Genomic DNA, 12,967 nt, shown 5'->3' with positions numbered 1-12,967 from the left:
ACCGCATCTTTGAATCTCTACTCATAAACTAGAAATCCTGTAAAACACAAAAAAAATGGAACACCTTGTACAAACCAATGTTTCTGTACAGGGTGTTTGAAATTAAATAAAATTAACTCCTAAGCGTTATTTTTTCGTGATTATGTTGTATTTTTATCGTAACTCACTTCGCAGAAAAATTGTTATGTTATATCAGAATAAGCATTTTGATGCATGGAAAACGCGTATCAAATAATAGTAGTTGAAGCCTGGCGATTCCCCACGACATCAGGAAGAAAAAATACTTTTTTATTTTTTTTTATTTAAATGAAAAACAAAAAATTCGGCGACAACAGTTTTTAGAAGAGCTAATTAGAACGTGGTGTAGGGAATAAATCAGTTTAAGTGAAAATTTGCAGTTTCTTTCAGAACGAAAGAATACTACTATTATAAGGGAAATTATAAAAAAAGCAAAAATTGTACTGTTTTATAAACATATTTATTTATACATAAAAATAAATAAACTTTTTGTAATATAATAACCAAAAATAATAGTGTTTATTCCACCCACCTACCAATTTTAACTGCAGAAGAACTGACTGTTGCAGGAAACGATCGGCCAATTTGTTTAAAGGGCATTAAAAATTGGAAAAATTGTTATGTTATATCAGAATAAGCATTTTGATGCATGGAAGACGCGTATCAAATAATAGTAGTTGAAGCCTGGCGCATCCGCCACGACATCAGGAAGAAAAAATACTTTTTTTTTATTAAATTAAAAACAAAAAATCCGTTGACGACAGTTTTTAGAAGAGCTAATTAGTTATCTTTTAGTAAAAAAGCAACTTTCTAGAGTAAGTCGTAGTAGTAGTATGAACAGTGCTTTCTATGAAAGTCTGAACCCTTCCTGGACACAAACGGTACATTGTGAGACAGGAAATTGTAGAGAGAAACAAGCCCTATAACATAGGATACAACATTTTAATGAACAGTGCTTTCTATGAAACTATGAACCCTTCCTGGACACAAACGGTACATTGTGAGACAGGAAATTGTAGAGAGAAACAAGCCCTATAACATAGGATACAAGATTTTAATGAACAGTGCTTTCCATAAAATCAATAAAATGACTAGTAGAGACGACTAGTAGACTAGTAGTAATGACTAGTAGAGACGACATAGATAAACATTAGCATTTTATATATCAGAGATATGTCGAAAAAAAAATAGAAAATTTAACCATCCTGTATCTATAAAGGTAAGATGTTTAGGACATATATTAATTTGATTTTTTTTTAGAATAGGTCTAAGATTCACCTCCTTAAATATTAGCATGTCATTAAGAAACACCCTGTATGTAACTTTGACATATTTAAATTACTCTTATTTAGTATTTTACCTAGAATAGAAGCCATTAAAGTATACCTGACAAAAAAATTAATTATAAACTACCTATATAATTTTTATACAGGTAATTTATTTTGTCTATTTTACAAAAATTACTGGACATTTCAAGTGTAATACCATTGTTTCTGTACATATAAAAAAAAAGTTAGCCCTTAAATTATGGTTCAATAATATTATCCCTTGATTCAGGTAATTTGGGCCACCCTGTATACACACTGAGGACGCATTAAATACGATGACGTTGAATCGCAAACCGACGAGGGGTGTCATTAAAAAAGCGCCCGTCATCGGTGTAAATGGGGCCTTAGCTACTGGTACTCGCCCGGTAGCGAAGAAGTACTGGAGCCGGTCCTTGAACTTCAAGGAAAAAACAATAAAAAAGATGAAAAAGTACGATATATGACTCAAAAAACATATTTCTATTCGATACACTACGGTAAAACTGTCGTACTTTGTAACTAAATTATTGCACTTTTTAGTTTGGTTTAGAATTTTCGTTACAAGTCTTCAAAAACTAAGCATGAAAAGTTCAAATTATGAACGAAAACTAATAGCATAATGAAAAAAATAATACCTCATTTAACATCTTTATTGCTAATAAAAACTAATTGGTTTAACCAAAGAAACGACCGCAAATCATATGCATTTGTGGTTTCTTGATTTTTTTCACACAGTGCAAAATACCCACAAAATTTAATATAACAAAGTTGAGTCCAAGTGAGTGCTCTAATAGAATTCTTAATAGAAATATAAAAAAAATAGTTTAAAAATATTGTATTGTAGAAAATAGCTTAATAGAAAATTAAAAAAATAGTTTAAAAATATTGTATAAATATGGTTTATCTACAACCGTTTAGTTATAACGATTTTACATCACTATTTTTTTAGTATTTCATTTTAACACAACTAGTGGTGTTATGAATCTATAACATAACTAGTTTTTATAATAATGAAAAACAACTACGAACATCTAAATATATTAACTTTTCCGGCAATAATGATTCCGTGGCACGTACTGCTGCGAATTCTACATGAAGGGAGACTTTCGGAATCGCTCATCGTAATTTTTAAAATGATTTTTCTGGGCAAAAAGTGCTCGCGTTTACTTGACAGGGCAAACTGACTTTTCAGAAAAAAATGTGACAAATCTCAAAACAAATGTCATAGTTAAAGGTGGGCGACTAATAAACGAAAATTAAAACAGCATTTTCTTATTTTTCGGTTGTAGATATATTATTAAATCTATTATTTCTAATAGATTTCGAGATATCGATTTTTGAATTCAGAATTCTAATAGCGCGACCACTATCGAACACCCACTCAATTCCACTTATTTTTACCAAAAATGCAAGTGTTTCTAGCTTGCACTTAAAAAAATTCAAGCTATAGGGAAAATTACAACGACTCGTTAATAAATAAACAAATTGAGTATCACGAGACGTAATTAAATCGTGAAGCTGAACGCATGACGTACACCTTTCCCTAGAACTTTAAGTACTGACAGAGGTCACGTATGCAGAATGCAAGAAAACTGAATACCAAAATCTCTGCTTTACGGTGAGCTTGTAGACGGTAAGAGGAGGCCGGGTCAACAACTCAAAAAGTACAAGTATGTTTTCCACGAAAAGTTAAAGGAAATTAACATGCAGAATGAGTTGGAAGAAGCAGCTCACAGTAAAACGTAATGGAGAAGAATTGTAAACACAGAGAGGCCACAAAGCAACGAGATTTTTGAATGTCCGGAGTGCGGAAGAGAGATAACATCACGTATCGGGCTTTTCAGTCACAGAAAAGCTCATGAAAGAAAACGCCTTGCGTGACCATCTTCCGATGCGTGTCAAATACTCGTCCGCGAGTAATGGCAGTTGTAGTAGTAGTAATAAAGCTGTTTGCGACTTATTCTTTAACACAATCTCTCAAATTATCACTTTTACTGTTGATAAGGAATCAATTCCTCGATGGAGACGTTTAGGGGCTGGATTTAAAATGGTACCGGCGAACGAGACCATGATTTATGATGGTCTCCGTCGATTCCATCGCCGGTTCTGGCCCAGTCACCGGTCCCGAGTAATGAAAACATCTCGCCCCGACAGATCGCCAGTCACTTCGCCGCCTCGTTCGTGACTTTTGACGCTGACCCGGCCCGGATGATGGATGGCACCGCTGCCCGGAGTCGCTTTCCATGCATATTTATGCTCCGGCTCTTGTGTAGTCGGTCGCGTACAGGTATATACACACACAGGATATATACAGTGTGATTTATCAGTTAATAGCTGAGTCAATATGTCGCGGACAAATTCTAAAATACTTTGAACTTTGAACACAGTACAAGACGAGAGGGCGACAAAATGGAAAAACTGACAGTACACGGAAAAAATTAATTTGTATATTTAATAACTTTGAATAAGAAGACTAAAGGAAGGAGCATAATGCTATCCATGTATTCATGCATGGTGGGCGGAAAAGGCACCATAAAAGCTCTCTAGGGTGGGGATCCTTGACAGTTCTGTTTGACGATTCATTTGACACATTTGAATTTGATTTGAAATTTTGTGGATTTGTCAGTCTTTATGGAGCTTATTTTATGTTATTTATTATTTATTCTACTACTGATAGTTGTATAAAGGTAGTAAATCTAGATGGAAATTGTGGCAGAACTTAAATTAACAGTGACACTATCGCGATTTATCGAAAAAGACTCTAAAATAGTTGGTTGTGTAGCGTGCCGTAGATCTCGGCAAAAATTGAGTGAAATAATGGAACAACTTTTCGCTAGTAAGTGACTATATAATATACATACGTGTAGTAAACCGATCATTTATGAAATTCACTTAAATTAACTAAATTATATATTTTTCTTGCATTTTAGCTTTTATTTATTACTTGTCAAAGATTAGATGTCAAAGAATTTAGATACTTTAATTTGACTTACCTGCTTCAGTAGGGTATCGGATGTTTGTGTTAATAAATACTTATTATAACTTATCTATTTTTATTAGAATTATATATTTTTATAACAATTTTAATAACTACCAACATTTATTCACAACGTAAAATAAAACAACAAATTCTTGAGTCTACCCCACGTCTACCCTACATCATAGTTTTACATTTTTTAAATAAAATTAGAACGACACTGATAAACCGGAATTTAAGTCGGCCATATTTGAGGCCCATCGCGGTGGACCTAAGATTTTTGATATGCTCCGTCCTTAGTCTTCTTATTCAAAGTTTAATAAAAATAATGAGGGTTATTTCTTGCCACAGATTATTCTAGTAAATTTACCATCCGTTCTTTTTGGTTCTATTTATATTCACCAATATTCTTTGTTAATTTATTTAAAAAAATGTATATCTTATAGTAAATTTACTTAACCATTGTAAATTTATCTTTTAAAATCGCCAACTTCATTTAATCTATACTAATATACAGTACGTCTGTCCGTTCTGTAGCTACGGGGTATCCGTGAGAGGGGAAACGATATTCTCTCGATGTTTTTCGTAAAAAATTAGACGACGCGTCCTATCAATAAGAATTCGACAAATTTGCAAGTGACCAATAAAATAAGTGGTAGGAGCGATTTGCGGTGACGTACTCGTCAAGTCGACGTATAAAATATATTGCTGATTATTTAAATGTTTTTTGTCCGCATTCCTTTCATAGACACAAATCCAGCAGACGTACTGTATAAAATCATTAAGTGACTGACATACTGATTAATCACGATCCTGCTCAAACCACTCAACGTAAGAAGCTCAATTTTGGACAGGTTGATTCTAGTGTGTAGAGGTTCGATAAGAATGGATTTTTCGAAATTCCAGTTCCAAGAGGGTGAAACCACCCCTCAAATATTACAATATTTTTTATTTAAAAAACGGTCAAGTTTCCGAAGAAACGCTTAAACACTTATATTTTATTTTTTTACATATTTTAAGATTGTTTAAAAATGTATACAGGATGTTTCGAAAAATCTGGTCATTGATTAATCACGATCCTGCTTAAAGCGTTTGACGTAAAAAGCTGATTTTTGGAAAACAAGTTGACTTTAGGGTGTAGCGGTTCGAAAAGAAGGGATTTTTCGAAACTCTAAGGGGGTGAAACTATCCCTCAAATATTAAAATTTTTTTATTCGGAAAAACTCTTGAACACGTATATTTTATTTTGTTGTTTTACATATTTTAAGATTTTTTATAAATTTCGAATGGTGATTTTCATTTAAAATTCAACTAGTACAATCTGAATATTCTCTGACAAAAATTGCGAGATTTACCAACACAGTTGTTCGCTATTTTTGTACAAAATCAACCACAGATTTAACTATTTTGGAGATCTACAAATTAAAAGAAATAAAAGCTACAACGTGATGCCTAATAGTACCATTTCAAACGCAAATTGCAGTAGTGTCTTCTAAAATTGTGGGGTTTGTTACAATTTATTTTTTCCGTGTAGCATCAAGTCCCCTAAACAAAGAAATACTACATTTTTCGATTATCTATTATTGATGGTCATCAAGAAACACCCTGTATATATGGCTACGTGTGTATAACGTCGAGGTATACCGCTCGGCGCGCGATTAGCATTTTGTACAATCATTCCGCTTCAATTTCTGAGTGATTTTTTCCTTGCCATTAATACGTATGTGGCTCGGACACGATGAAATAGATTATTTTTTTTGGCCTGGTGTCGTGTTCCACCGGCTAATGGGTTTGTTTTAGGATAAACGTGATTTAATGATGGGGTTCGCCGAAGCGGGCTGGTCTAGATTTGTGTTAGAGATTAATATGTCTTCGATAATGTAGTATGGATGGTATACCTAATGAGAATGGACTATTAGTTTTAGTGCATATTTTTTTCTTTATACTACTATAGCTTAAAATGGCGATTGCAATTCTTTTCGATACCAATTTTAGTTAGTCTTCTGTTAAAATTGTTATAGAGGAGAGCTTTCAAGCCAAAAGTCAGGGGTTATAATTTTGTGTTAACTTTGCCAAATATCTGCGTTTTGGAAGACGATACATTTTGATTCGTGTTATTATGTGTGTTTTGTGTCTTTTGAAGTCAAATGGAAGAAAAATCGAGGGAAAGTTAACTGTAGAGGCAGAGCACAGTTTATAGTTAATACTCGCTGCACAGCAGAAAGTCTTAAACCAATGAAGTTACCATCAATAAAGTTTGTATACCATCTCGTCGTAGATAAGTGCGTCTCGTATATGCTACCAGGATCTTACTAAACATATTCTACTGGACTAGCTGTAAAATATCGACATCACACGATAGGTAAATAATGGATTTTACGGCGGAACTGTACTGCAGAAAAATCATGTCAAAAGGTACTGGTTTAAAAAAATTATGTTAAGTGTTATTATTAATCAAATAGTTTGGTTTATTTATGTTGTTTTATTTATTTCTGTGGAATATTACAAATTTATATCTGTACATAAGTTATATTGATAAATATTATAATAAATGCGAGCACTTTCTTGAAGCTTGAAAGTAAGAAATAGTTCTTTTTTATATTTTTTTGGTATGTGGTGTTTTGTTCTTGTTTGTTTTGTATTAACACATACCGTTTTTATTTAAATAAAATAACTCGATTACATTTTTTCAGTTTTATACAGTTTTTTTACAATATTAATAAGTAAATCACTTAACAGTCAAATTTTAAATGTATTAATTTCCTGCTATGCGTTCCAGTTGTACCAACTTATTTCTTGGTAAAATAAAATAAACTACTTTGAAATTAAAATGACAGACATGTCTATCACTGTCAAGAATCTTGTCATTGGACAGACCTTTGAATAAGAAGACTAAGGAAGGAGCATATCAAAAATCTTAGGTACACCGCGATGGGCCTCAAATATGGCCGACTTAAATTCCGGTTTATCAGTGTCGTTCTAATTTTATTTAAAAAATGTAAAACTATGATGTAGGGTAGACGTGGGGTAGACTCAATAATTTGTTGTTTTATTTTACGTTGTGAATAAATGTTGGTAGTTATTAAAATTGTTATAAAAATATATAATTCTAATAAAAATAGATAAGTTATAATAAGTATTTATTAACACAAACATCCGATACGCTACTGAAGCAGGTAAGTCAAATTAACGTATCTAAATTCTTTGACATCTAATCTTTGACAAGTAATAAATAAAAGCTAAAATGCAAAAAAAATATATAATTTAGTTAATTTAAGTAAATTTCATAAATGATCGGTTTACTACACGTATGTATATTATATAGTCACTTACTAGCGAAAAGTTGTTCCATTATTTCACTCAATTTTTGCCGAGATCTACCGCACGCTACACAACCAACTATTTTAGAGTCTTTTTCGATAAATCGCGATAGTGTCACTGTTAATTTAAGTTCTGCCACAATTTCCATCTAGATTTACTACCTTTATACAACTATCAGTAGTAGAATAAATAATAAATAACATAAAATAAGCTCCATAAAGACTGACAAATCCACAAAATTTCAAATCAAATTCAAATGTGTCAAATGAATCGTCAAACAGAACTGTCAAGGATCTCCACCCTAGAGAGCTTTTATGATGCCTTTTCCGCCCACCATGCATGAATACATGGATAGCATTATGCTCCTTCCTTAGTCTTTTTATTCAAAGGGACAGGCTATACATCAATTGAATAAGTCAAATGAATTCCTTCGTATTTGCAAATATCACCGATATTTCCTGGTAAACGATCGTAACATTTCTCTCTCTCCCTCTTTCTGCATTCTCTGAATCTTGCCTGCGCCGCTAAGGCCCCACATCGGCGGCGTTTCTCTTAATCTTGTCTCCGGGCCGGCTATCGCGGTTTAATTTACAGTCGCTAATTGCGGGGATCGGGGCTCCCGCCGTGCGCCCCCCGGCACTACCCGCGCACCGGTGATACATCGATATTTTAGGATAATTGTTTGGGTCACACCCGGCCGCGAAGAGATGCGGCGCCGATAGCGCCTAATAACGCGAGGCCGCCGCGGCTTTTTCGCTAATTATTATGCCGGACCAAGAAGCCGCATCGACGTTGCCAGATGGCTGGAGAAGAGTCTCCCCCAAATCTAATTCTAATTCCAAAATCTACCTTATAGTCCAAGATTCCAGAGCGATCAGACATAACTTATTTTTACAAGGATGAAACCTTAGGCTCCCAATAGTGCTCTCATGTGCTTTGAATACCGGCGTGTATTTGGAACACAATTCCGACCACCCTGTGTATCGGTCTTGGTTTTGGATTGAACAAAAAGCAAGACCAAGTGCAAATGCGACAATGATTAGAATGGTCGAAAGGGAACGGAAACAATACTTAGTGGAAGAATTGTCAGCTCAGGAGCTTGGAACACACTCAAATGTGGAATGAATGATTACCAAGTAAAAAGAAATGAAAGAGCGTTTGCTCATGAGGTAAAAGACCATACCTTATAATCGGTGGTATATTCATGCTTTCAAAAACAAAAACCAAAGCAGCAACAGCAAACAACAAAACTTGTGCAAATAGACTTGTTTATTCTAGTTTTTTTTTGTCGAAGATATAACGACAAATGCTGAAGCTTGGCATCAGTGTATGCAGTACCCCTCGGGCACGTTCGGGATACACCGAGATAAGTCAAAGCGGCAACCGCATTGGTAGAAACAGATAGAGAGATCGCGACGCCACCTGCGAGCGCCGCAAGCAACGAAAAGAGCGCTGCGTGTGAATAGGGCCTTAGGCGCGTCTCGCTCGCGCACAGATTCTATTCACCCGGGTATAAATCACATATATAAAGTCATTCGAGTGACGCATAATACAAAAACAGTGATGTTTTTATCTATGTACCTAGATATATTAAACGGTTTTGGAAATCAAAACTACACTTAAAGTTTCTACCATTTTCTTCCCGTGCTATTAATATATAACAAAAAAAATATACAGCGTGTCCCTGAAATAAGTGCAAGAAATAACTTTGAAAAATCTGTCATAAAATAAGCTCATTAAACATTCAAAAAACAAAAAAAAAGAATCTAAAACAAACCAAACCATACTAAAACCTTTATAGATTCTAAACTGTCTACACAGACGTACCGCATATGGACACAGTCTGAATATTAAGACCCCCATTCCCCTACTTCCGTCCCCTTTTAGAACCCCCTCGCCCAAATTCAGTCTTTATCTGAAATCTTGGAATTTGCCTTTTGGAACGTGAGTGAATCGTCGGGTAAATTGAGGATCTCCGTGCCATTCTAAAATATGGAAATCGTCTAAAATTTCCCCGAAGGAAAACGTATACTGCCGGTATATCGATTTTTCCCGGTAAATTATAGGGATCGCGAGATTTTCCTGGATAAGGGACTCGTCTGGAAAGTCTGGAATAAGTGAAGTTTTCTCTCTGCTGAAAGTTACTGAAAATTATCCTGTAAATGAAACGCGTATTTTGGATGAAAGATATTCTTTATAATATAGATTTGTTCAAAATGGTTCTACTTAGATTTTGTTAGAAATTTTTGAAAATCTTTATTCAAAAATTAGGTTTTAGTCTGAAATCTTATGAACTTTGTGGATAAGTAAATTCGATTCATTTTTGTTGAAGACACGTCAGCGACATTCGACTCACTGATTATCTTTGTCTTTGACAACTGATTGACCGATCGTCTATCTTTCTTTTGGGTATATGTCATTTTTATGTTATAAAATAGAAAATATAAATATACAAATTAGAGAAAATTATATTGTTATTCGAATATTAATTATTTTTTGGATAATATTTGTTAATATATTAATTATTTAAAGAAAAAAATCAAAGGTAAATTGCCTAATAAATGTTTAAAGTGATTAAGTTTTATAATAGTTATTTTTTATTTAAATTTATTATTTAAATAAATTATGTTTTAGAAAAAATGTTGTGGTGGGTTGGCGTTGGTTTCTATGTAATTTGACAAATAAATAAAGCTGTCTCTTTAGTTGTCAGTTTTGAGTCAATATTTTTTAATTCTCTTTCGTGTCGATTGCTGATTGAATTGGAACCAGAAATGGCTCAAAACGAAATAAGTAAATTACCAACAGATATTCGGGCTGAGACGACAAACGCCATATCCAAACTACTTCCATTTAAATCCCGAATAACTTATGAAAAGGAATACAAAAAGTTTCAAAAATGGAAGCAATTAAAAAACGTGCGAGAAGAAATAAAGTTTTTAACCTATCCTTGCTGTTAAAGTATCATTTAATCTACCCTTGCGGTTGAAGTATTATCTTATCTACTATTTTTGATAGATATAAGGCAATTTTAACAGTTGCTATTGAAAAAAATATATATTTCACTGAATAAAATTCCGTTTAAAGAACGATATTGAATGACACATCTCTTGTTTTTGGAAAATCTGGAACATACTTCAGAGGTTTTCATACTTTTAGTGTTGTGGAGTTCTTTTAACATTGACTTTGACAGCTTCACATATTAGCTAACACTTTTATTAGTCATAATGTCTATTTATCCACTAACTTTATCGCACTATAAAAACCAACTTTCAAAAAGACCACAAATCTAAAATATCGTTGGAAATCCAAATCAACTCTTTATTATCATGGGTTAAACAGTATACAATAAGCAAAAAAAGTGGCATTAATTCAAGTTTATAAGATCTAAGGTTTTAGTACTATATTAGTAGACTTTTGAAATTCTTTATGTTCTTCTCTTTCTTGTAATAAGACGATGTTCTGTCAATTGCCTATTTTGTGTCTTCTGTTGATGTTCAGCTGTCATCGGCATCTAGTCCCCATCTGACATTATCAGATAGTCAAGCAGCCTTAAGAGCAATTAACTCAGTAATCATCAATTCGAAGTTGGTCAAAGAATGCCAGGGAATTTGAACAAACTAAGCAAAGAAAATAAAGTACTCACATCAAGGAATAGAATAATGAAGAAGCTAATAACGATCTAGCTAAAAAAGGAGCTAACACTCCACTAACTGGACTAGAACCGTTTTGCATCCCAAGTGGAAACCAACTTACAAGAATTGAAGACAGACTTACAACCAGAACTGAAGAACCTGGAAGACTATTTAATGGAAGAGAACTTTCTACAAAATAAAACACATTTTTTGGCGCAGTCATTTATTCAGTTAAAGCATCAAAACCTTCAGATTAAAATCATCATTATAAACATCTTAGAATCATTTCCAAAAAATCTTCGTACTTAATATTGATACTTCCCGAATAATTCACATCTCTGTTCTTAAATTCATCGGTGAATCGTTGAATCTGAATACAAGTGATGATGTACTGGTCCAAAGCCATCTTCTTAGCCTTCGGGTTGTTTTTGGTGATGAGAAATCTAATGAATTCCGGGGAAAAGTTGATGTCCATTTGCTTCAAGGCGTAGTCTAGCTCGTTTTCATCAAGAAACCCGGATTTATCACGATCGTAAGTGTTGAACGCGTTCAACCATTGACGAATGTAGTAATAGAGAGACTCGAATTCTTTCACGTCGAGACCACCGTTTTTGTCCAAGTCAAATAGTCTGTAAATGACAAAATTTAGAGCTAGATAAAACATAGAGAAAGCCTAATAAAAGCCTTTTATAAAACAATACACTTTTTATTTTTAGCCACGATTTCTCTTAAGGGTAGATAATCAAAGGCCAAAATGATGCTACTCGCAAATTGTTTGTTAACTTTTCCAACTAATTGAAAAATCCTACAACTAATTTTGACGTTTTGAATGCTTACATTGAATTTAGAGGAAACCTACATTAATTGAAACCACTAATTTTGAATTTATGAATGAGTTTTAGTTAATGAGCTTTAGTTAATAAATGTATCATTACCTTACGACAAATTTACAGGATGAATCCGAAAAATGCTTGCCCTGGAACACCTCAAAGGCTTGCTGGAGCTCCTTGGAGGAAATGCGTCCTTCGTTTTTGGTTTCCATGGTTCTGAACCATTTTTCCACAGCTGGATGGACATGATTGCTATCCAGAAGGTGTTTCTTGCGTTCGTGGGCATCTAGGAATAACATCATTAGAATAGAAAGACTTTGAAGAAAGAATAAGAAAAAATAAATATCAAATCAATAAATAAAATAAGATATAAATAAGAAGAATTTGGTTACCTCTGAGAATATCGGACAGGAAAATCTTCCTTTTTTCTTCGACAGGGGTATATTTGAAGCCACAGCAAGCCTTTTCAAGTTTTTCATCTACAATAAACATTTAAAGAAACCAGTGATATAATATAAACAAAAAAAAATATTTAAATAGTCTTTTTGTTACCATCTTCGTCCTCGTTTTTTGATCTGTACTGCGCCATATTTTTTTAAACTGCAAATTTTTACTTTAATGGAAATCTGAATGACAGTGACACCGAAACTTTTTTTTGAATTATTACGCTATATTGTGACGTAATGACAGTTGCTGTCATTTAGAAACAGGTGACAATGTCAAAGGAACTTACAATAATAAGGTAAGATTGATCAATACACAATTTTACAAATTTTAAAATTGTGTTTGGTCGCTACATTAAAAAATGATACCAGCAGAAAAAAAAGAGGTGTCAATAAAAATAAGATGTTTCCTCTGGGTAACGGTAAGTAGCTCAACGAC

General features: G+C 33.5%; 1 protein-coding gene across 1 annotated transcript; it reads right to left on the bottom strand.

Annotated features, from left to right (window-relative positions):
- Nucleotides 1-11,472: 11,472 nt before the first annotated feature.
- Nucleotides 11,473-12,752, bottom strand: LOC115891540 (peflin-like). Its single transcript, XM_030912029.1, has 4 exons — nt 12,638-12,752; nt 12,478-12,564; nt 12,191-12,371; nt 11,473-11,884 (listed from the first exon to the last, which is right to left on the bottom strand). The coding sequence occupies exons 1-4, from the start codon at nt 12,672-12,674 to the stop codon at nt 11,521-11,523; spliced, it is 669 nt and encodes a 222-aa protein (XP_030767889.1). The 5' UTR covers nt 12,675-12,752; the 3' UTR covers nt 11,473-11,520.
- Between the last annotated feature and the right edge of the window lie 215 nt (nt 12,753-12,967).

Source organism: Sitophilus oryzae, unplaced genomic scaffold (assembly GCF_002938485.1).
Source record: "Sitophilus oryzae breed Bouriz unplaced genomic scaffold, Soryzae_2.0 scaffold_1007_pilon_pilon, whole genome shotgun sequence".
NCBI lineage: Eukaryota > Metazoa > Arthropoda > Insecta > Coleoptera > Curculionidae > Sitophilus > Sitophilus oryzae.
The sequence above is the reverse complement of the archived record's forward strand: the minus strand, read 5'-3'. Positions and strand labels throughout refer to the sequence as shown.